The 25705-nt window shown below is 41.7% G+C and overlaps 1 protein-coding gene across 1 annotated transcript in view; it reads left to right on the forward strand.

The window, feature by feature from the left end:
* metap1 (methionyl aminopeptidase 1) overlaps positions 1 to 25705 on the forward strand; it is a 108427-nt gene that overhangs the window by 54004 nt on the left and 28718 nt on the right. The window contains exons 3-4 of the mRNA XM_062042330.1: positions 2281 to 2390; positions 2832 to 2892. Of these exons, the coding sequence (XP_061898314.1) occupies positions 2281 to 2390; positions 2832 to 2892 (171 nt within the window). The remainder of the gene's footprint in view (positions 1 to 2280; positions 2391 to 2831; positions 2893 to 25705) is intronic.

A 25705-nucleotide genomic window follows, 5' to 3' on the forward strand; every position in this document is an offset into this window, starting at 1 on the left:
CTCTACCAACTTCGCCACGCCGCCCCATATATATATGTCATATATATACAAGCCAGACTCGAACCTGGACAAAAAGGAACCGCAGAAGACATTTCAGAATTGATTGATTGATTGAGACTTTTATTAGTAGGTTGCACAGTGAAGTACATATTCCGTACAATTGACCACTAAATGGTAACACCCGAATAAGTTTTTCAACTTGTTTAAGTCGGGGTCCACTTAAATTGATTCATGATACAGATATATACTATCATATATACTATCATCATAATACAGTCATCACACAAGATAATCACATTGAATTATTTACATTATTTACAATCAGGGGTGTGGAGGGGAGGGGGGGTAGGATATGGACATCAAGTAGTGGACATAGAGAGAGAGAGAGAGATCAGAAGGCATAAGAAAAAGTATCTGCATTTGATTGTTTACATTTGATTATTAGCAATCCGGGGAGGGTGTTAGTTTAGGGTTGTAGCTGCCTGGAGGTGAACTTTTATTGCGGTTTTGAAGGAGGATAAAGATGCCCTTTCTTTTATACCTGTTGGGAGCGCATTCCACATTGATGTGGCATAGAAAGAGAATGAGTTAACACCTTTGTTAGTTCGGAATATGGGTTTAACGTGGTTAGTGGAGCTCCCCCTGGTGTTGTGGTTATGGCGGTCATTTACGTTAAGGAAGTAGTTTGACATGTACTTCGGTATCAGGGAGGTGTAGCGGATTTTATAGACTAGGCTCAGTGCAAGTTGTTTAACTCTGTCCTCCACCTTGAGCCAGCCCACTTTAGAGAAGTGGGTAGGAGTGAGGTGGGATCTGGGGTGGAGGTCTAGAAGTAACCTGACTAGCTTGTTCTGAGATGTTTGGAGTTTAGATTTGAGGGTTTTGGAGGTGCTGGGGTACCAAGAGGTGCATGCGTAATTGAAAAAGGGTTGAACGAGAGTTCCTGCCAGAATCCTCAAGGTGCTTTTGTTGACCAGAGAGGAAATTCTGTAGAGAAATCTCGTTCGTTGGTTAACCTTTTTGATTACCTTGGTTGCCATTTTATCACAGGAAAGGTTAGCCTTTAGAATGGAACCTAGGTAGGTGACCTCATCTTTCCTGGTGATAACAATGTCACCTACTTTTATGGTGAAGTCATTGACTTTCTTAAGGTTGATGTGGGACCCAAACAGGATGGATTCTGTTTTACCCAAGTGTATGGATAGCTTGTTGTCAGAAGTTAAAGAAGGGAAAAAACATATAATTCGCACTGGAGTATAAGTTGCATTTTTGGGGGAAATTTATTTGATAAAAGCCAACACCAAGAATAGACATTTGAAAGGCAATTTAAAATAAATAAAGAATAGTGAACAGGCTGAATAAGTGTACGTTATATGACGCATAAATAACCAACTGAGAACGTGCCTGGTATGTTAACGTAACATATTATGGTAAGAGTCATTCAAATAACTATAACATATAGAACATGCTATACGTTTACCAAACAATCTGTCACTCCTAATCGCTAAATCCCATGAAATCTTATACATCTAGTCTCTTATGTGAATGAGCTAAATAATATTATTTGATATTTTACGGTAATGTGTTAAAAATTTCACACAAGTCGCTCCTTGAGTATAAGTCGCATCCCCGGCCAAACTATGGAAAAAAACTGCGATTTATAGTTCGTAAAATACGGTACAGTTTTTTTAATCCCCTCATTATATGACATTTTCCAATTCTAAGTTTTTATAAGCTGTAAGCCATATTCATCAGAAGAAGACTTGACTTATCACATGTTACTAAATGTTATATTATTGTGTAATTTCCACATACGATTAGTGTTGTTAATTCTACAGAAGAATATGCATTATATTTATTTTCAAAAAAGTTTTTTTTTCACTGTTACGTATGTGCCTTTTAAGACTTCCCTGTAGGCTGTAGGCTTTGTAAGGTCATCTTACCTTGAAAGTGAACAAAATTAATGCTCATCCACCTTTGTTTTTTTTGTTTTGTTTGTTTTTATCAGAATAAGACAACCGATAAAGAACCAAATCCTAAACAGACTCGAAAGTGGAATCAGAACTGTAAAATTCTCAAATTCCCTTCCATAACTACCCAATTTAACTCAATCCACCAATAAATGCAAAATAGGATTAACCAAACTTGGTGAGAACGTGGCTTATGAAGTGTCAAAGTTTGGTAAACCAGTGTTTGCTTTGCAGAAGGCAAGGAGATTGTAGGTGATTTAAAGGGCACTGTAGTACCACATGTTTACCAGACCATGTTGTTTTTTATCAGAAGAAGAAAAGAACCAGAATGCGCCTAAGAACTGTGTGGAGAAAGACGTCAGCACCGACCCATGGCCTGGCTACCGCTTCACAGGAAAACTTCGCCCTCACTACCCACTCGTAAGTTTAACCATTTGCATATTTTCTATCCTACAATCAGCTCAAAGTTTGTGAGCTACCAATTTTCCCTAAAGTCAACATCTTTTTCTTTGTTCTGTTGTATGATATCTTAATTGTTTTATGTTTAAAAACACATGTAGTCCTTCTGTTGAACTTTGATGTAAAAACTGTTTCAGACATGTATGCATTGTGTTTACTCTGACAACAATGCTCCCGGATTGTCTGGCTTCTACACTTGGACACAATTCACAGAAAATATTGTATGTTAGAGGGCAAACTGAACTTCTAAACTGTTCTAAAGTGTGTGAGGAAGAAGAAAAGACAAACCAAAAGAAAAATTGCTTTGTAGTAAATAAATTGTTGTTGTTTTTCCAGTCTAAGCAAAACTACAATGAGAAAAACATATTAAATAACATGTGTTCTCCTTGGTCCCTGATCTAGACACCTTTGCGGCCTGTACCCAGTGACATCCAAAGACCTGACTATGCTGATCATCCCAGAGGTAACAGCTTATTTTTACAGCTGGCCTTGACGCATGTGCATCTGTCAATATTTGCTTTTTTAAATAAGGACAAGTCCAGTTATAATGTGTCTATGAACATGGCGACCGATTGTGTTGACTGTTAAACTATAGTTTTGATTAGAGAATACAAACTCATCGGATGGTCTCATCTTATTTGAGACTTTGAAGTGCACACAGAATAAAATACACAAGTACAAGATGGTATTATTCTGTTTAATTAAATCAACTAAGTGTATGCAAATGCACATGCATGTAAACAGTGTCAAATTGTAGTTATAAATCAGCATGTGCAGGTTAGCCATAATAGCTTATTTGTTAAGCAGTCAGATGTTATTTACTAAGTAAAAAAATCTGTCTTTCCGACTGTAATGATGGCAGAACATCAAGAAAAACACACACACACATGCTTAGGAGAGGCCATTAATGCTTCAAATATGTCTATTTAAGTGTTAGAAAACTCACATCGACATTGACTTCTGCACAGTTAAGAAGCATAAGTGACACTTTTAAAATAAACGGTTTCTGTATGAACATGGAGAATTCTTAACAGGTAGTGCCAAATCTATTTGTGGCGGTCCAACTTTATTAGTGTGGGCCACCACAATAAATGCAAACCACTAAAATGGATCAGCGAATAAAGTATTTCTTCAATATAAGTTAAATATTATTCTAAGAGCTAAAAAAAAACTAACATTAAATAGATGGGACTTATGATAATTTCTTCTTTTTTGACTTATAAATGTTACAATGTTTGATTCTTGTGTTAAACAATGCTAAAACGTCAAATCATAAGGTTAATGCATTTGGGCGTGAGCATGCACACAGTTTTGGATGCCTCTGGAAGCTGTGTTTTCCAGTCTTTTTTTAACATTGGGCCATTTGTGACGTCACAGATTTACGGATGTACTAATGTGGGCACTTTTAGTTAATGCTCTCTGCCAGGAGCCTCCTTTCTGCTCTGCTCTCTTGTGGTGATGCCTGGAGCCTCCAGTGTTATGCTATCAACAAAAGCACAGCGAATTGAATCATTGTCACTAGCATTCATTAGTAGTGTGTGCCAATTAGGGCTGGGCAATTACATGATCGTGATCACGATTAATTTGAGTTCGATCACGGTGATCAGCTGTTAACATACTCCATCCATCCATCCATCTTCTTTCGCTTATCCGAGGTCGGGTCGCGGGGGAAACAGCCTAAGCAGGGAAGCCCAGACTTTCCTCTCCCCAGCCACTTCGTCCAGCTCTTCCCGGGGGATCCCGAGGCGTTCCCAGGCCACTTCCTCGATCAAACATGGCAGAAATATCTATTAGAAGTTACCGCAGTAGTAAACCGTAGGGAAACAACGATGCTTGGTATAATACTGCACGGAACAATCCACCTTTATTGACCGTGATCACGTGTGTGTCTGTGAATGTGTGTGCGTTTTTGTAAGTTTGTGTGAAAGTGTGTGCTTGTGCGCGACCATCTCCAACCACCGTCGCGAAAGTCACTGTCCTCATCCACATAATTAATGTTCAATCGCGTTGTGCCTCGTCCCCTTACACAGCTGGAAGTGCAGCCCTGAAGAACAAAATAAAGACATATGACCAGAGGTGGGTAGAATATCCAGAAATTGTACTCAAGAGTACTGTTACTTTAGAGATTTATTACTCAAGTAAAAGTAAGGAGTAGTCACCCAAATATTTACTTGAGTAAAAGTAAAAAGTATGTTGTGAAAAAACTACTCAAGTACTGAGTAACTGATGAGTAACCTGTTCGTTTAATGACGACGGCAACAAATAATGCACAAAAACATAAAAATAGTAATGAGCAAATTCAGAGCCAGGAATATCTCTTAAGCAACTAAAACAATAATATATATTAAATAATATGTAAATGTGTATGTATTAAATAATAATACATTAACATAAAAAAAATTAAGGCAAATTGAGCCACAATAACTTAACCATAGGATCAGTAGGCAGAGATTACAAAGGAAAATAACAAGTTAGCCTTTACGCAAACCATAAGCTGATGTGTGTGGGCTGCACCTGACAACACACTGTGCACTTCTGATTGGTGTTTGTATGCATGCGTGAGTGTGTGCGTGTGTGTGTATCTCTGTCTGTCTATGAGGCTGCAGTGCGTTAATAAATGTCCCCACACGATGTACATTTGACAGTGATTCATAGCAGGGAAGCTAACATCAGCCTACGGTGACAGCCAAAATATCTACTAAAGTTACTTACCGCGATGTGCTTCCTCAAATTTGACGTTGAGTTCATGTAAGCCAGGGGTGCCCACACTTTTTCATCAGGCGAGCTACTTTTTAAATGACCAAGTCAAGGTGATCTACCTCATATATACATATACATACACACACATATCATATATATATGTATATATATACAGTATATATACATATATATACAGTATATAATTTATATTCATTTATTTTGCCGTTTTCGTTCACATGTTAAAGGTGTTTTAATGAATATACATGCATGTTTAACATATAGATTCCTTTCTTTCATGAAGACAAGAATATAAGTTGGTGTATTACCTGATTCTGATGACATGCATTCAAATGGAGGAGAGAAAATGTTCCTCCTTCTGTCTAATACCACATGAAAGTGGTTGGTTTTTGGCATCTTATTTGTCAAGCTTCCATATTCGTTTTTATACACTTTACAAGAAATACATTGGCGGCAAACTCCGTAGCTTGCTAGCTTGTTTGCGCTGGCTTTCGGAGACTCTTATTTTGTTAGCGCATGCGCGATGGAGCGGCACTTTTATTGTGAAGACAGGAACTGTGCAGTCAGTCTTTAGGCTTTTGACGGGAGGTACGGTTGAATTAAAAAAGTGCCTTTTTTCCTTCACACTTTTGGTTGATTGAAACTTTTATTAGTAGATTGCACAGTACAGTACATATTCTGTACAATTGACCACTAAATGGTAACACCCGAATAAGTTTTTCAACTTGTTTAAGTCGGGGTCCATGTGTGACGGTCATGTGACCGCCTGGCTCTGTTTGATTGGTGAAACGGAGTGAAACGTCACCAGTGACTGTATTTGGTGAAACGCAGGCATGCGATAGATCCTACTTTAAAGGTCTGTCTGACAAACCAAAACAAACAAAGCGTGCATTAACAGATCGATAAAAATTAGTAGCGAGCTGAATGTAAATAAATGGAGCGGAGTAAAAGTAGCGTTTCTTCTCTATAAATATACTCAAGTAAAAGTATGTTGCATTAAAACTACTCTTAAAAGTACAATTTATCCCAAAAGTTACTCAAGTAGATGTAACAGAGTAAATGTAGCGCGTTACTACCCACCTCTGCATATGACTAAAACTAGCATAGAAGTTGAAACATCTAAATGGAGCAGCGACTTTAGTTTCACTATCTGCTGCAGCTCACTAGTAATCTTCCCCGAATACGGACTTGCAGGCACTCAGAACATCTGCGTGACTGTATTGGTCTTGACTGGGAGAATCAACGCACCCACTAATTTAATTGGAGAGCATTTTTATATCTAAATATTTTTTATGAGACTTTTTGTTTGTGTCTGCAACGAATCCACTCCTCTGATATAACATGTACTAAAAAAAACTTGTCCCTGCTGTTGAAGTAACAAGAAAAATAGTACCGATGATAAATAAGTAAAGAGTTTGTGTTCTTTTTGTTTGTGTATAAAAAAACATTTTGTTCCTGACAATCATTGAACTTGTTTTGTGTTGGTACACATTTTACAGTACCTCAAATTCAAACTGCACTTTATTGTATTTTCATTTAATATGAGATACAACATTTTAGTTTGAAAAACTCCACAATGTGGGTCACCGCTTGCAGTTTTCCAAAGCACTGGTGAGGAGCACTGATGTATACAAGCAATTAAAGGCCTACTGAAACCCACTACTACCGACCACGCAGTCTGATAGTTTATATATCAATGATGAAATCTTAACATTGCAACACATGCCAATACGGCCGGGTTAACTTATAAAGTGCAATTTTAAATTTCCCGGCACTTCCGGTTGAAAACGTCTATGTATGCGCGTGACGTCACGGCGGCAACGGAAGTATTGGTACCCAATGTGTCACCATACAAAGCTCTGTTTTCATCGAAAAATTCCACAGTATTCTGGACATCTGTGTTGGTGAATCTTTTGCAATTTGTTTAATGAACAATGGAGACTGGGCTCTGTACCGAGGATGTCGTTGTGGCTTGTACAGCCCTTTGAGACACTTGTGATTTAGGGCTATATAAATAAACATTGATTGATTGATTGATTGATTGATTGATTGATTGATTGATTGATTGATTGATTGATTGATTGATTGAGACTGGAAAGAAGAAAGCTGTAGGTGCGATCGGTGTATTAGCGGCGGACTACAGCAACACAACCAGGAGGACTTTGAGATGGATAGCAGACGCGCTACCGTGAGTACAGCTTTGGCTTCCAAACATTTGATCGCTTGCCCGTACGTGCGTGTCGCTATGTGCATGTCACGTACGTAACTTTGGGGAAATATATGTTTCTTGCCGACTCTGATGGCGGCCGGGGTGCCGCTCGAAAGCTACAACGCCCACCGCCGCTCCGTAGCTAAGTTAGCTTCAATGGCGTCGTTAGCAACAGCATTGTTAAGCTTCGCCAAGCTGGAAATTATTAACCGTGTATTTACATGTTCACGGTTTAATAGTATTGTTGATCTTCTGTCTATCCTTCCAGTCAGGGGTTTATTTATTTTGTTTCTATCTGCATTTGAGCCCGATGCTATCACGTTAGCTCCGTAGCTAAAGAGCTTCACCGATGTATTGTCGTGGAGATAAAAGTCACTGTGAATGTCCATTTCGCGTTCTGGACTCTCATTTTTAAGAGGATATAGTATCCGAGGTGGTTTAAAATACAAATCCGTGATCCACAATAGAAAAAGGAGAAAGTGTGGAATCCAATGAACCCTTGTACCTAAGTTAAGGTCAGAGCGAAAAAAGATACGTCCTGCACTGCACTGTAGTCCTTCACTCTCACGTTCCTCATCTACGAATCTTTCATCCTCGCTCGAATTAATGGGGTAATCGTCGCTTTCTCGGTCCGAATCTCTCTCGCTGCATTGTAAACAATAGGGAAATCTGAGCAGCCCTATCCCCTGTGACGTCACGCTACTTCCGGTATAGGCAAGGCTTTTTTTTATCAGCGACCAAAAGTTGCGAACTTTATCGTCGTTGTTCTCTACTAAATCCTTTAAGCAAAAAATATGGCAATATCGCGAAATTATCAAGTATGACACATAGAATGGATCTGCTATCCCCGTTTAAATAAAAAAAATTCATTTCAGTAGGCCTTTAAAGTTTACACATTAATTTACAATTTGAAAGTGTTGTTTAGTAAATGTTAACTTGAAATAAAAGTCTTACAGTATACACCCCCCCCCCCACCCACCCACCACACCCCCACCCCCCCCACCCCCAGCAGTTGTGGTGTGGTCGATGACCCTGTCTCCCTCCAGCAATCAGTCGCACTGATGATGCATGACAGACATGTAGAACTTAACAAAGTACAGAAAGACACTAACTACATTAATTTAGGAGGCATTACATGTTTAACTGCCATACCAAGTAAGATTAATGAAAACTTGTCAATACATGGTGAAACCATTAACTCTGATAGGTAATGGACGCTGGGATGAAAGTGCACAAGTCAGTCTTGTTGAATTAAAGCTAAATGCAACTCACTTTGCTATGTACATTAAATTCTTCTATTTTTGGCATCCTTCCATAATAAGTGATCTGAGTGATCTAATGATGGATCTGTGCCTGCGTCTAATGTGGGGCATCACCTTCTGTGGGAGTACAGGCCAATGTATAAGGGACAGTCTCTTTCGCTGCAGCAACATCAAAACAGCGAGGCTGGGGGTAGGTTTTGCTGGCTGACTTTGCATCTGGCTACATTTCTTAAGAGGCCAGGCGTACATTCTCGGCTTCTGCAAAGGCCACGGGTCTACCCTTGTTTCCAACAAGCGTCTTGAGCAAGCTTCTCTTATCTGTTATCACTCTCATGGCCCCATTGCAAACAACGTTGAAACTGAGCTGCGGGTGACCTTGTACTTTCTTGACAATTGTAAGGTCTCCATACAGCAGTTATTTTGGGATCCTGCTAAGGCTGAAATGACGCGTCGACGTAGTCGACGTCATCGGTTACGTAAATACGTCGACGCCGTTTTTGTGCGTCGACGCGTCGCATATTTACGTCACACTACCGTCATGGCGGAGCACAAAGCAGACTGTGCGAGCGAGGGGGAAAAAACACGCCAAAAGTGGTCAAAAGTGTGGGAGTATTTCAATACACGGCCTAATAATGTTGTTGTATGCACACTGTGTCGAGCGGAAATGGCCTATCATAGCAGCACAACGGCTATGAACGAACATTTGAAAAGAAAACCATCAACTAGTCAATCGTCCGCGCGAGTATACGTTGTCATCATTACACAAAAACATGAATGTGTCATTTGTATCTGCTAGGGGTGTAACGGTACGTGTTTTGTATTGAACCGTTTCGGTACGGGGCTTTCGGTTCGGGGCTTTCGGTTCGGTACGGGGGTGTACCGAACGAGTTTCTAAGCTAAAGCTAACTTTAGCTGCTAAAGTGTTAACAAGCTGCTTCGCTTCTTCTGCGGCTGCCTCTGTCTCAGCACGCAGCATTGTCCCACCCACACAACCATCTGATTGGTACACACAAAGCGTTATACAGAGTGTTATCAGCCAATCAGCAGTGCGTATTCAGAGCGCATGTAGTCAGCGCTTCAGCGTGGAGCAGATAGGTGTTTAGCAGGTGAGCATCGGGCAGCGGACTCTCCCCAAATGATAATAAACACCTCCCAGTCAACTACTTGTAATATCACTATGAGCCCGTTGACCTTCTAGAAACTTAAACTGCAGCTCAGCTCACTCGCAGTCCTGGCTTGAGGTGAAGGCAATCACCTCTCAGTTCCAGCCACATCGACCCCTTCTGAGCGTAGACATGCTAACCTTTCTTCATTACAACTGTTAGTCACTCACTGGAATGAGTAGAATTGGTTATTGTGTACTGTGTTGGACTGGATGTTTATTTTGCACATTTTAAAAGCAATACTTAATGTTTAGAGTGCTCCAGAATATTTAGATTGGCACTTTTTTGTATTGGATGTTTATCTTTATTTTTGCACATTTTAGCAAATTAGCAATACTTTCACTTTTGTTGAAATGTTTACACTGTTACAGAATATTTCGTTTTGCACTTTTTTGTATTGGATGTTTATCTTTATTTTTGCACATTTTAAAGCAAAATAAGCAATACTTTTACTTTTGAAATGCTTATACTATTGCAGAATATTAAGATTTGCACTGGATGTTTACTTTTATATTTGCACATTAAAAAGCAAATAAGCTACTTTTAATTTTGTTAAATGTTAAAAGTTTTAAATGTTTACATTGTTACAGAATATTTAGTCATGTTGTTGTCAAATTTGACTGAGTGGCCATACTTCTTTTTTTTTTGTAAATAAAAGCCATGCCTTTTGAAAAAACAGGCCTACATTTATTTTTTCCTCTTCGTTTTGAATTAAAAAAATAATCGGTAAAAGGAAAAATAATCTATAGATGAATCGAAAAAATAATCTATAGATTAACCGATTAATCAAAAAAATAATCTATAGATTAATCGATAGAAAAATAATCGTTAGCTGCAGCCTTAGATCCTGCCATCTTGCATTCTGTGGATGTGGCCGATCAAACATAGCAGATGATGCCTCAGAACTATAAATTCCTATAAGACCTGCACGCTTGAGGGTTGTCCACTTGATTCCAAGCATTTCAGGTTTCACATGTGCAAGGTGTTGAGTTACTTTTCATGTCTGGCGTACAAGGTGTGTAATGCTTACATTTAATTCTACCTGTTCTGCTCTGAGGAGAGAAATTGTGCCCAAATTTTGTTGAACTGGTGTAGTATGTGTGCTTGTACAAGGACAATATTGATTCTTATCTTTTTATCTTATTTTGTGTGATGGTGCGCTCTTATCACACCGTCACTTGAGGACCGGCACGTCTCTCTCTCTCTCTGACCAGGAGAGCGAGGACACACCTGCACGCTGACAGCGGGAGCAAGCATGCTGTCACAAAGACAATGTCAGTGGTGTGACTTGAGGAAGATAGCGTTTTAAGTAGCGTGTAGCCAGATGTACACCTCAACGCGAGACCCTAGCACGCACACAAGAGAGACTCACCGGGCAATAGGCTGTCATCATGGTGTCACGTGGAGTCAGTCAAAAGGACGCTGCACGTAAAGATGACGCCATATTAGTGCGGAGGTCACATGACCAGTGGACCAGACCAAGTGGTCTTAAGGTGGACTTATTTATTCATGGAGTTGCTAAATATTAAGTTTCATGTGATTTGTAATGGATATATAGACATATAGTGGATCATTTTTAGCATTAAATACTGTCAATTACATGGAAAGAGAGCTTCCACAAGAACATGCCGGTTTCCGTAAAGGAAGAGGTACAAGGGAACAAATAGCCAACTTAAGATGGTTAATGGAAACAACCAGGGAATACCAAAATAGGTTATTCATGTGCTTTGTAGATTACAGCAAAGCGTTTGACTGCCTAGATCACAATAAACTATGGCTTTCACTAAGAGATATGGGAATCCCAGAACATTTAATACAAACCCTGTTTCCATGTGAGTTGGGAAATTGTGTTAGATGTAAATATAAACGGAATACAATGATTTGCAAATCCTTTTCAACCCATATTCAATTGAATGCACTACAAAGACAAGATATTTGATATTCAAACTCATAATTTTTATTTTTTTTTTGCAAATAATTAACTTAGAATTTCATGGCTGCAACACGTGCCAAAGTAGTTGGGAAAGGGCATGTTCACCACTGTGTTACATGGCCTTTCCTTTTAACAACACTCAGTAAACGTTTGGGAACTGAGGAGACACATTTTTTAAACTTCTCAGGTGGAATTCTTTCCCATTCTTGCTTGATGTACAGCTTGTTCAACAGTCCGGGGGTCTCCCTTGTGGTATTTTAGGCTTCATAATGTGCCACACATTTTCAATAGGAGACAGGTCTGGACTACAGGCAGGCCAGTCTAGTACCCGCACTCTTTTACTATGAAGCCACATTGATGTAACACGTGGCTTGGCATTGTCTTGCTGAAATAAGCAGGGGCGTCCATGGTAACGTTGTTTGGATGGCAACATATGTTGCTCCAAAACCTGTATGTACCTTTCAGCATTAATGGCGCCTTCACAGATGTGTAAGTTACCCATGTCTTGGGCACTAATACACCCCATACCATCACAGATGCTGGCTTTTCAACTTTGCGCCTATAACAATCCGGATGGTTCTTTTCCTCTTTGGTCCGGAGGACACGACGTCCACAGTTTCCAAAAACAATTTGAAATGTGGACTCGTCAGACCACAGAACACTTTTTCACTTTCTATCAGTCCATCTTAGATGAGCTCAGGCCCAGCGAAGCCGACGGCGTTTCTGGGTGTTGTTGATAAACGGTTTTCGCCTTGCATAGGAGAGTTTTAACTTGCACTTACAGATGTAGCGACCAACTGTAGTTACTGACAGTGGGTTTCTGAAGTGTTCCTGAGCCCATGTGGTGATATCCTTTACACACTGATGTCGCTTGTTGATGCAGTACAGCCTGAGGGATCGAAGGTCACGGCTTAGCTGCTTACGTGCAGTGATTTCTCCAGATTATCTGAACCCTTTGATGATATTACGGACCGTAGATGGTGAAATCCCTAAATTCCTTGCAATAGCTGCTTGAGAAAGGTTTTTCTTAAACTGTTCAACAATTTGCTCACGCATTTGTTGACAAAGTGGTGACCCTCGCCCCATCCTTGTTTGTGAATGACTGAGCATTTCATTGAATCTACTTTTATACCTAATCATGGCACCCACCTGTTCCCAATTTGCCTGTTCACCTGTGGGATATTCCAAATAAGTGTTTGATGAGCATTCCTCAACTTTATCAGTGTTTATTGCCACCTTTCCCAACTTCTTTGTCACGTGTTGCTGGCATCAAATTCTAAAGTTAATGATTATTTGCAAAAAAAAAAAGGTTTATCAGTTTGAACATCAAATATGTTGTCTTTGTAGCATATTCAACTGAATATGGGTTGAAAATGATTTGCAAATCATTGTATTCTGTTTATATTTACATCTAACACAATTTCCCAATTCATATGGAAACAGGGTTTGTATTACTAATGAGAAGTATGTATCAAAATCAAGAAGTGGTAGTAAGAACTGAACATGGTGACACTGAATGGTTCCTGATATGCAAAGGTGCAAGACAAGAATGTACATGACTGTCTCAGAAAATTAGAATATTGTGATAAAGTCCTTTATTTTCTGTAATGCAACTAAAAACATGAAAATGTCATACATTCTGGATTCATTACACATTTTTAATATTTTAATATTGCTGATTATGGCATACAGCTTAAGAAAACTAAAAAATCCCATCTCAAAAAATTGGAATATTTCCTCAGACCAAGTAAAAAATAAAGATTTATAACAGCAAAGCAAAAGCAAACATTTGAAAATGTCAATTAATGCACTCAGTACTTGGTTGGGAATCCTTTTGCACGGATTACTGCACCAATGCGGCGTGGCATGGAGGCAATCAGCCTGTGGCATTGCTGAGGTGTTATGGATGCCCAGGATACTTCAATAGCGGCCTTTAGCTCATTTGCATTATTGGGTCTGGTGTCTTTCAGCTACTTCTTCACAATACCCCACAAATTCTCTATGGGGTTCAGGTCAGGGGAGTTGGCAGGCCAATCGAGGACAGTAATGCCATGGTCAGTACATCAGTTACTGGTGGTTTTGGCACTGCTGGATCATGCTGGAAAATGAAATCATCATCTCCATAGAGCAGGGGTCGGCAACCCAAAATGTTGAAAGAGCCATATTGGACCAAAAATACAAAAACAAATCTGTCTGGAGCCGCAAAAAATTAAAAGCCATATTGTGTCATGAGTTATGAATTGAATTAAGATGACTTAAAGGAAACTAAATGAGCTCAAATATAGCTACAAATGAGGCATAATGCTGCAATATGTACATATAGCTAGCCTAAATAGCATGTTAGCATCGATTAGCTTGCAGTCATGCAGTGACCAAATATGTCTGATTAGCACTCCACACAAGTCAATAACATCAACAAAACTCACCTTTGTGCACTCATGCACAACGTTAAAAGTTTGGTGGACAAAATGAGACAGAAAAAGAAGTGGCATAAAACACGTCCTAGAAAGTCGGAGCACGTTATACTTGTAAACAAACTACGGTGAGTTCAAGGACCGCCAAAATTAGTAGGACAAAACGGCGCTCGCCAAATACTCAAATCAGTGAAGCATGTTTAATATAAACAGTGTGCTTTATAAAAATTAGGGAGGTTTGCGTCATGTTTGTCCTCCTACGGAAACCATATTAAAACAAAAACTTTTTTTTTTCCTCATCTTTTTCCATTTTTCATACATTTTTAAAAAAGCTCCAGAGAGCCACTAGGGCGGCGCTAAAGAGCCAATGCGGCTCTAGAGCCGCGGGTTGCCGACCCCTGCCATAGAGCTTTTCAACAGATGGAAGCATGTAGTGCTCTAAAATCTCTTGGTTCACAGCTGCATTGACTCTGGACTTGATGAAATACAATGGCCCAACACCGGCAGCTGACATGGCTCCCCAAACCATTGCTGACTGTGGGAACTTCACACTGAATTTCAAGCAACTTGGATTTTGCTCCTCTCCAGCCTTCCTCTAGACTCTAGCGCCTTGACTTCCAAATGAAATACAAAACTTGCTTTCGTCTGAAAACAGGACTCTGGACCACTCTGCAACTGTCCAGTGCTTCTTTTCCATAGCCCAAGTCAGACGCTTCTTCCATTGTCTTGAGTTCAGGAGTGGCTTGACCATGGGAATACGGCTACATGCTTCCATCTGTTGAAAAGCTCTATTGAGATGATGATTTCATTTTCCAGCATGATCCAGCAGTGCTAAAACCACCAGTAACTGGTGTACTGACCATGGCATTACCGTCCTCGATTGGCCTGCCAACTCCCCGGACCTGAACCCCATAGAGAATTTGTGGGGTATTGTGAAGAAGAAGCTGAAAGACACCAGACCCAATAATGCAAATGAGCTAAAGGCCGCTATTGAAGCATCCTGGGCATCCATAACACCTCAGCATCGCCACAGGCTGATTGCCTCCATGCCGCGCCGCATTGGTGCAGTAATCCATGCAAAAGGATTCCCAACCAAGTACTGAGTGCATTAATTGACATTTTCAAATGTTTGATTTTGTTTTGCTGTTATAAATCTTTATTTTTTACTTGGTCTGAGGAAATATTCAAATTTTTTGAGATGGGATTTTTGAGTTTTCTTAAGCTGTATGCCATAATCAGCAATATTAAAATAATAAAAGGCTTGCAATATTTCAGTTGATGTGTAATGAATCCAGAATGTATTACATTTTCATGTTTTTAGTTGCATTACAGAAAATAATGGACTTTATCACAATATTCAAATTTTCTGAGACAGTCCTGTATACTATCACCCCTTCTATTTAACCTGTATGCAGAATATACAACCATAAAAGTTCTGAAAGAGTGTGAGGCAATCGGAGTCAAAATAGAGGGTTTGAATATCAATAATCTAAGATACGCAGATGACAACACCTTACTTGCTGAATCCTGCAGTCATCTAGAAATGTTATAGCTCAAGTCAAAAATGAAAGGTCTAAGGCGGGCCTATACTTAAATGTGGAAAAAAACCAAGATAATGACAACAGATAGTTCAAGTTGGATCAAGAAAACATAGAAGTAGTGCAGTCATTCTGCTTCCAAGGCAGTGAAATATATGAAGACGGGGGATGTTCAAAAGGAAATCAAAAGAAGATTAACAATGGCCAGAGCATCACTGATTAACCCTTGTGTGGTGTTCATATTGTTGTTACTCAGCCAGTGTTTGTGGGTCTCATGGACCCGTTGCATCTTGTGGCTTTTAATGCCTCACAATCAAACACTTTTATGTTAAAATACTGACTTATCCCTAAAAACATCTGAAATGAAGTGCTTCGAGAGGCTGGTAAAGGAATACATTGTCTCCAGACTTCCCCCCACATTCGACCCATACCAGTTTGCTTATCGCCCTAACCGCTCCACAGAGGACGCCATCTCCTCTGCACTCCACCTGAGCTTAGCACATCTGGAAGGAAAGGACACACACGTGCGGATGTTTTTTCTGGACTTCAACTCGGCATTCAACACCATCATCCCGCAGCACTTTGTGAGCAAACTGGCCACCCTTGGATTCAGTACCCCCCTATGCAACTGGCTGCTTGACTTCCTCACAGACAGACCACAGTCTGTGAGAGTGGGCAACAACACCTCCAGTGCCATCTCCCTGAGCACCGGCTCCCCCCAGCAGTCCACTGCTGTTCACGTTGATGACCCATGACTGCTGCGCCAGGTCCACTACTAACCACATTGTGAAGTATGCGGACGACACAACAGTAGTGGGCCTCATCCGTGACAACAACGACATGGACTACACGGAGGAGGTGAAACATCTGGTTGACTGGTGCAGAACCAACAACCTGGTCCTGAACGTCGACAAGCCCAAGGAGATCATCGTCGACTTCAGGAAGCACCAGTCCAGCCACACTCCACTCTTCGACGGCGCAGCGGTGGAGATGGTAAGCAGCACAAGTTCCTGGGGGTGCAGATAACTGACAATATGACCTGGTCCCTTGTAATAAGAGCTCAGCAGCGCATGCACTTTTTGCGTCGGATGAAAAGAGCACAGCACACTCCCCCCATTCTCACCACATTCTACAGAGGCACTATAGAGAGCCTGCTGACCAACAGTATCTCTGTCTGGACTGGAGCCTGCCGTGCCTCAGACTGTAAGTCTCTCCAGAGAGTGGTGAGGACGGCGGAAAAGATCATCAGGACTCCTCTTCCTTCTATCCAGGAGATCGCAAAAAGCCGCTGCCTGACCAGGGCTCGGAAAATCTGCAGAGACTCCTCCCAACCCCACCAAGGACTGTTTTCACTGCTGGACTCTAGAAAGAGGTCCGCAGCCTCTGTAGCAGAACCTCCAGGTTCTGTAACAGCTTCTTCCCTCAGGCCGTAAGACTCTTGAACGCATCATAATAATCCCCTCAATTCCCCCCAAAAATGGATGAACTCGCTGGAATATAAAGACAATATAACATACATCCATAAACGTAGATGGTTATGCAAAAGTGCAATATATTTATCTGTATAGTAATCTATTTCTTTATATCTGCACCTTATTGCTTTTTAATCCTGCACTGCCAACCAGCTAATGCAACGAAATGTGGTTCTTATCTGTACTGTAAAGTTCAAATTTGAACGACAATAAAAAGTAAGTCTAAGTCTAAGACCCACAAACACTGGCTGAGTAACAACAATATGAACGTTGGAAATTTCTCTGCCAGTTTCTGCATCCCACAGGGATTCTTCTTTTGTGTTTCTGCACCGGCGGTTCCCACACAAGGTTGCAACATTGTTTGTCAACACTGTCTGCGCTCATTTTGTCGCACATTTGACCCTCTGATGTTCTGTGTACCTACACTCTGTCCTCCCCGTCTAGGCCTGCTGCGTGTTCGCGTGCGTGCATGCGGTACACAGAACATCAATTTCCACACTTCTATTAGCCCCGGGTCCAGTGGACCCCGGACATCTTATATGTAATAGAAATGTGTAAGGGGGGTGTATGGTGTGTGTTCATTAAATGTGTACTGATATATGTTCTTCACAGAAAATGAGCCAAAGCCAGTGAGTCTCAGTTTGAAAAATGCATTAATTGTATCATTTTTCTTTTAATAAAAAGCGAAAACGGGTCCCACAGACCCGAACACCACCCAAGGGTTAAACTGAATGATATGCTCAAGAGATACCACATTATTCTAAGCACCAAGATCAAAATGATAGAGACTTTAATATGACTTTGATATAAACAAAACATACCTCCTTATAAATGCAATAGGCATCGCCAAGAAAACTATTCTCATGAATTGGAAATCAAAAAATAATTTATGTATAAACCTTTACAAAAACATTTTATTAGATTATGTAATTATGGAAAGAATGTCTGCTGAATCAAAACAACAACTGACAGAATTCAGATCTCTTTGGGCACCGCTAATTGATTTCCTGACCTGATTCCCATGGGGGCCAGGGCTGGGACTCTGTCCCGGGGGTCTTGCTCCGTGGGTGGGGGGTCGTGGGTGCCGGGGGGGCCGTGTGCCGCGGGGTCGGGTGGGCCTGGGGTGTGTTCCCTGGTGCCGGCCTGGCGGGCCGATCCGTGGGTGGTCTGGGGCCTGGGGGTGGATGGGGGTGCCTGGGCGGGGGTTGGGGTGCGGGTGGAGCTGTTGGGGGTGGCCGCCTTGGGTTGGGTGGGGGGCTGCCCCTCTCTTGGGTGGTTGGGCGGGGGGTTGCGCCCGTGGGGCCGGGGCCTTGCCGCTGTCGGGCGGGGGTCGGCTCGTGCCCCTCTGGCTTCGGGTGTCCGTGGGCTTCCTCCTTCCCCTGGGGCGCGGGGCGGGGTCTGCCCGGGGTCGCCCTACGCTGCGGCTGTGCGGGCCCGCCTGGTGCCGGGTTGCGGGGGCTGCTTTCCTCCCTTGTTGGGGCCCCGGCGGTGCTGCCCGACTGCCCTGCGGGGGTCTCCCTCCTGTGTTTTACTCCGCCCTTATTTATTTATTAATTTTATTTATATATATACTTATATATATATTTTTTTTAATTATCTATTTAATAAATTTTATTTATTCTGTTAAATTATTTACATGTATATATAGGTGCGTGCGTGTCTGTGTGTGTGTGTGTGTGTGTGTGTGTGTGTGTGTGTGTGTGTGTGTGTGTGTGTGTGTGTGTGTGTGTGTGTGTGTGTGTGTGTGTGTGTGTGTGTGTGTGTGTACATTTGTATGTATGTATGGTGGAATCTGTGTGTATGTATGTAGGTACATGTGTGTGTGTCGCTGCCCCGGTGTGCATTGCCGATCGCGGCACCAGGCCTGCAGAGATGCCATGGCATGCCGGCTGTGGGTGCGGGGCTGGGCCCTTATGGCTTTTTGCCGGATGGGGTGCCTGGTGGGTGGTGGGCGGGGGGGCCTGGACGTGCGGGTATGGCTGCGGGGTTTGGTGGCGCTGGACACTGTTGGCAACCAGGCCTCATGTTTATTTTTATTTTATTTTATTTAAAGGGTTTATTTTATTTTATTTATTATTATTATTATTATTATTATTTTAATTTTTATTTTAATTTTTTATATTTTTTGTTTTTGTTTTTGTTTTGTTTTGGTGTATGTATGTGTGTGTATATGTGTGCATATGTATATGTATGTAGGTGTATATATGTGTGTGTGTGTGTATGTGTATATGCATGCATGTGTGTATGTGTATGTGTATGTATGTGTATATACATTTATGTATGTATGTGTGTATGTATGTGTGTATGTATGTGTAGGTGTGTGTATGGGTGTGGATGTCCGGTGGATCGATTGGCCTGTATGTGGATGAGTTGGGGTAGGTGGGTTGGCGGCCTCTGTGGTAGATGGGGGTGTGCGTTGTTGTGGTTTACGGGGTAGGTCGCTTTTTTTGTTTCAGGTTTCGGCGGCCGCGGGTGTTTGCACTGCGGACGGGCGGTGGTGGTGATGGTTGATGTGGTACTGCCGGCGGTTGGCGTCGCTGTGTTGGGTTGGAGTGGTTGGGGGACTGTGGCTGGTGTCTGTGCGCTTGTGGGGTTGTGGGGGCTGGCTGGCGTTGGCTTGACGGCTGGTTTGGGGGCTGGCGTGCGGACGGGGTGCATAGACTTCTTCCCCGTTTGGGGGGCACCATCCCCTGGCCGGAACTCGTATGGGTGCGTTGCTGTGTGGATGGCCGGGATGCGGTGTTTGCATTGGGCATGGGGCTGTGCAGTTTTTCTGCGTTTGGTTGCTGGTATGGGCTCTGCGGGGTTGGGTTGGGGCGGGCGGGGGCTGGCTTTGTTTGGCGGGGGGTGGGCTCGCGTGACGTCACGCTAAAGTGGTCTGGTGTGGGTCACGGGCCGTGGGGGGGGCGGCTTCCTGGCCGTAGTTCCTGGTTGTCGGCCGCATGGACTGGGGGGGATGTCCGGGCCCTCTACTCCTCCTACTTATAGCACACACAGTCACACAAATATAGGACTTTGGGGGATTGTCCTGCGGGAAGGCATGGCGGGGGGTTGAGGATGCCTCCTATGGGGCTCCGGTCCTCCTGTCTTGTCCCCTGCTCGTCCATCCCTCAATCTTAGCTGCATATTAGACACTTAGGATTTGGAGGGCTCGGCTTGGTTGGGACCCACCAAGACCTTGATGTCCCCCAATTTTAATCGCATTATTAGTTCCCACAAGCATACATATCTCACTCACGCTACAGTACACACATCAATAGGGACTGGAGGTCGGCTGTAATGGCTGACCTCCTAATTTTAACTACACAGTAGACACTCTGGGGGCCTTGTACACATGCATGTGGGGGTGTTGGGGTTCGGCGCACCCCTCATTGCCTCGTCGGCCGGCGCGGATTCCGGGGACTGCGTTCTGGTGGCCTGCCAGGCTTTTATTAATTTATTATTATTATTATTTTTTTTTAATGTGTATATATATATATATATATATATATATGTATATATATATATATATATATATATATATATATATATATATATATATATATATATATATATATATGTGTGTGTGTATATATGTGTGTATGTATGTATGTGTATATGTATGTATGTGTATGTATATTGATATATTTATTTATTTATTTTTTATTTTATAATTATTTTTTTTTTTAAATAATTTTTATTATTTACTTACTTTATTTTATTTAATTATTGTTATTTTTGTTTAATCTTATTATTTATTTGTGTGTGGCGTCGCGCGGGTCTCGCTTCCTGTTGGGTGGGGTCCGTGCCCGTGTGGCCCGACCTTGCGCTGTGGGGTCTCTGTTGGCGACTTGATGTGGTGGCGGCGCCCGTGTCTGGTCTGGATACTGTGTCTCGGTTGTTTGGGCGGTGGTGTGTTTGTGCGGGTTTGGGTTGGGGTGGTGGGGTCTTTTGGCGGGGGGGGGGGGGGGGGGGGGGTGTTGGTGTCTCTTGTTTGCGTGTTGGCGTTTGGGCTTGCTGGCGGGCTGGCGCTGGCTGGTATCTGTGATCCTGTTGGCGTGTGGTTGCCGGTCGCGGGTTTTTTTTTGATCGCTTTGATTTGATTGGGTGGTGCTGGCTGTCTGGGGGTGTTGTGGCTGCTGTTTCTGCTGCCGTTTGTTTGTGGTGTGGGCGCCCGTGGCTGCTGGGTCTGGTGCAGGGGGGTGGCTGATGTTGTGACTGGTGGCAGCGCGCGCGCGTGGTGGTTGTCGGGGCTGACAAACTGTGTATGTGTATGTGTGTGTGTGTATGTATGTATGTATGTATGTATGTATGTATATATATGTGTATGTGTGTGTATGTGTACATGTGTATGTTTATGTGTATGTATATATATATGTATGTATATTTCTGGGGGTACGTTCTGGGCCTGCCTGTCGGGTGGGGGTCGGCGCCTCAGGCTACTGCATCCGGACTGCGTGTCTGGAGCTCCTGGGTCCCGCCGTCCATCCCTTCCGGGTGCCCGTCTTGGTTGGGGCCTGCTGGGTCTGGTCCCTGCGTCTACTGTGGCGGCTTGGTGCTGCAGGGTATTCCGAGGTGCTGCGAGTCGGCCAGTTGTTGGGGTAGCGACCTTGTGTGTCAGCATGTCTGTGATCTTCTTTTAATTCTTTTTTTATTTATTTATTTATTTATTTTATTTTTTTATATAAATAGATTTAATTATTTATTTTTTTATTTTTTTTCCTTTTTTTTTTTAATATATTTTATTAATATTATTATTATTATGTATTTATTTATTTTATTTATTTATTCCCCTACCTCAGGGGGGGGGACTCGGCGGGGCGGTTGCTGGTTGTTCCATCTCCATCGTTGGGGTCCCTGCGGGTGGGGTGGGTGGTTCCTGTGGCCCCGTGCTGGGTGGTCCTGTGGCGGCCGGCTTGGGTGGGGTGGCCGTGGGCTGGCCTCGCCGCGCTCTCCGGGGGTGGGGGGGGGGCTCGTGGGGGCCCTGTTGCCGGTGGGGCGGGGGGCGGTCTTCCCGTCCGGTTGCGGGGGGTCTCCGGGCCCCTCGGGCGGGGCGTCCCGCCTTTCTGTCCGTGTGGGGTGTGGTCTCTCGCTGGCTTGGGGTCTGGCTGCCCCCTGTTTTTCCCGTGCCTTGTCCTCTGCCGGGTGCGTCTGTCTGCGGCCTGCTGCTGGCCCTTGTGGGCGGCACGGTGGGCCAGGCTCTGGGGTTCCTGTCGCTGTCCGGCTTGGCTGCGTGGGGGCGGTGGCCCCTGGTTCCCTGGGCACCACACCTACTGTTTGTGGGATGGGTTCTCGGGGAGGCTGGGGCCGTACTCTGGCTCCCGCACACACTGGGAGTCAAATGTATTGTACATGCAAATTCACATATACTCACACACATACATACAGACATACATAGGTACCTACGCTCCCACATACATATACAAATAAATACAGTACATATTTACACACTCAAAGTTCGTACATCCACACGCACATTCATTATACAAACATACTGTATACACATACTGTACATATACATTCACTGTAAAAACATACATATACACATACTGTACATATACATTCACTGTACAAACACACACATACACATACTACACATACATTCACTGTACAAACACACATACATATACTGTACATATACATTCACTGTACAAACACACATTTACACATACTGTACATATACATTCACTGTTCAAACACACATACTGTATACACATACTGTACATATACATTCGCTGTACACACATATACACATACTGTACATATACATTCACTGTACAAGCACACATACACATACTGTACATATACAAGTACATATGCACACATACACTCATGCACATAATCACGTTTCATCAAACATATATTAACGTTGTTGCCCTAGGGTAAACTGGGTATAACACATGGCACACTGACAAAGCTTAACCTATTGTTACTATAACAATCTACAAGGTTAAGGTTGCTTCTCTTTCTTCCCCTCCATTTTTCTGCATTCTTTCGTATCTCAAGTTATCATTACGTATATGTATTGTTGCATTTGAACAATTGTATTGTTGATAATAAAGGTAAAGTACTGGTATTGTTTATTATCAATAGCACTATTTCTATTGGTATTCATATTGCTCCATTTTTAGTGTAATAATGCTCATTGTCATTTCTGTATTTTTTTTTTTTAATTTTCGCTAACTGCTTATTTGCTATTACTTTTACCATCATATTTGTACATGTCGTATTTGCTGATGTTGCTCTGTTGTTGTTGTTGTGTTTGCTGTTGTTGTTTTTGTCTCTCTGTCTAATCCCCCTCTTGTCCCCACAATTCCCCCCTCTGTCTTCCTTTTTCTCTCTTTCTATCCCCTCCTGCTCCGGCCCGGCTGCACCAAATGATAATATAAATACATTTAATAAAGTCAAAATACAAGTAAGGCAACAAGAGAAGTATCCTACACTTCTCTTTTGTAAAGTAAATCTGAACAGCCGATATGGGCATCTACATCTGCTATATGATTTGCCCGAGAAGCTGGGCAGGACATTATAAAAAAAAAAAAAAAAAAAAAAAAAAAAAAGCACCAAGATCAAAATGATAGAGACTTTAATATTCCCAATAGCAATTTATGGATGTGAAAGTTGGACACTGAAAAAACAAGACTCACGAAAAGTATTTGCCTTTGAGTTATGGTGTTGGCGCAGAATCTTAAAAAGTCAGTGGACAAAACGAATCACAAATAAAGAAGTGCTAGAGAAAATTAAACCAATCATTTCATTATTAGACAGGATCACTAAACAACAGGTAGGTTACGTTGGCCATATCTTGAGAAGAAACAACAACTTGGCTAAAGACATCGTGCTTGGAAAATGTGAAAGGAAACGTCGAAAGGGAATACAAAGGCAAAGGTGGATGAAAGAATTACAAAAACAACAGGAATGACATTAGCTGAGCTAAGAGAGAGAGGGGTGGAAAGAGCAGAGTGGAGAATACTGGTGCATGATATCATTTAAGGTCGACATTGACTAGACGGAACCTAAAAAGAAGACTGTCAATTATCTGGATATGTACATTAAGGGTACAAGCTTGTTTTTTTCACCCTTTTCCCCTGTCAGTGGTATGCCCGAGGGAGGGGCTTGGACTATTTAAGGGAGACTGTTCATTCAGCGGGAGTAAGTAAGCAGGTTGGTTGTGGAGAGTTGGAGAAAAATACAGTTATTGTTGAGCGGCAGATTATTATTTTTTTTTTATTGCTGCATTTTGTAAATACTTTATTTTGTTTTGTATTTACTTTTCCTTTTCACCCATTTTTGGCACTGTATATATTTTTGCACACTGTGCACTGGTGACCTAGAGTTGGTCCAATACACATCCCCAACTCGAAATCTGCGACTGAGCCATCATTGGTTGTATGGTTATATAGTTTTTTGAGCGAACCCGCAACATCTTGTATCTGCGCTAGTTCTAAATGATTACTAGCCATATTGAAATGTGGAAATATGGTATATTGTACACTGCATTGCTTCTTACATAAAAATTATATATATGTATATATATATATATATATATATATATATATATATATATATATATATATATATATATATATATATATATATATATATATATATATATATATATATATATAATATGACTTGTGGTCTATTTCATCCAGCCCTAATCACAGGTAATTGTATTAATGTTTACGTTGAACTACTGGTGTACTGTGTGTGCTTGTACAAGGACGATATAGATTCTTATCTTGTATCTGCGCAAGATCTAAATGATTACTAGCCATATTGAAATGTAGATATGTGGTATATTGTACACTGCATTGCCTGTAACATAAAAATAAAAGATATATAATGACTTGTGGGCTATTTAACCCAGCCCTAATCACAGGTAATTTTATTAATATTTACATTGAACTATTTGGGATGTTAATTTGACCAACACCACTCACTGTTAGATAATTGTTTCACCCATAGTTGTCTTATTATTCTCTCAGCAAGTCATTCAATGTGTTACCATGGAAACCTCGTCATCTGCCTTCGTAGAGCTTTACTCTGGTAGCTATGGTTACGTCTTTTCATTTTCATGTGAAGCTTTTTCAGGGAACAGTGGGCGTCATCTACAAACCAATGTGTCCTACAGTGGAACTGATATTAAACTAGTATTTAAGTCAAATCTATTTTTCACTATTAAATCTGTTTTAAGTGCACAAATGATCCTAAACATATTCTAAAAATGTATTAATCAGTCTTTTATGGAGCTGCTCTTTGAACAAGGGTTGGATTGGACTTGGGAAAAACCTGCCTGAAATCACTGTTGCCAAGCAACTGTTGATGTTGACCCAGCAGTCATCTTGTTGACTTTATAAATTATAGATCAAATGATTTGCAGATTCCAGGGCTTTGACCAAGCGAGACACTGGTTTACCATCATTTATCTAGTTTTCCGTTAATGAAACCATGTTGAATAATTATAATCATTCACTGGGTTCTGATAAATGGAACAGGGTTCAGGAATAAACTGTTATATCCTTGGTTGGACCTTTTTAGAGTGCTCTTTTTGGTCCAATTTATTGTGCTTGAGTTTGTTCCGACTG

This window comes from Entelurus aequoreus, linkage group LG03 (assembly GCF_033978785.1).
Source record: "Entelurus aequoreus isolate RoL-2023_Sb linkage group LG03, RoL_Eaeq_v1.1, whole genome shotgun sequence".
In the NCBI taxonomy this organism is placed as follows: Eukaryota; Metazoa; Chordata; class Actinopteri; order Syngnathiformes; family Syngnathidae; genus Entelurus; species Entelurus aequoreus.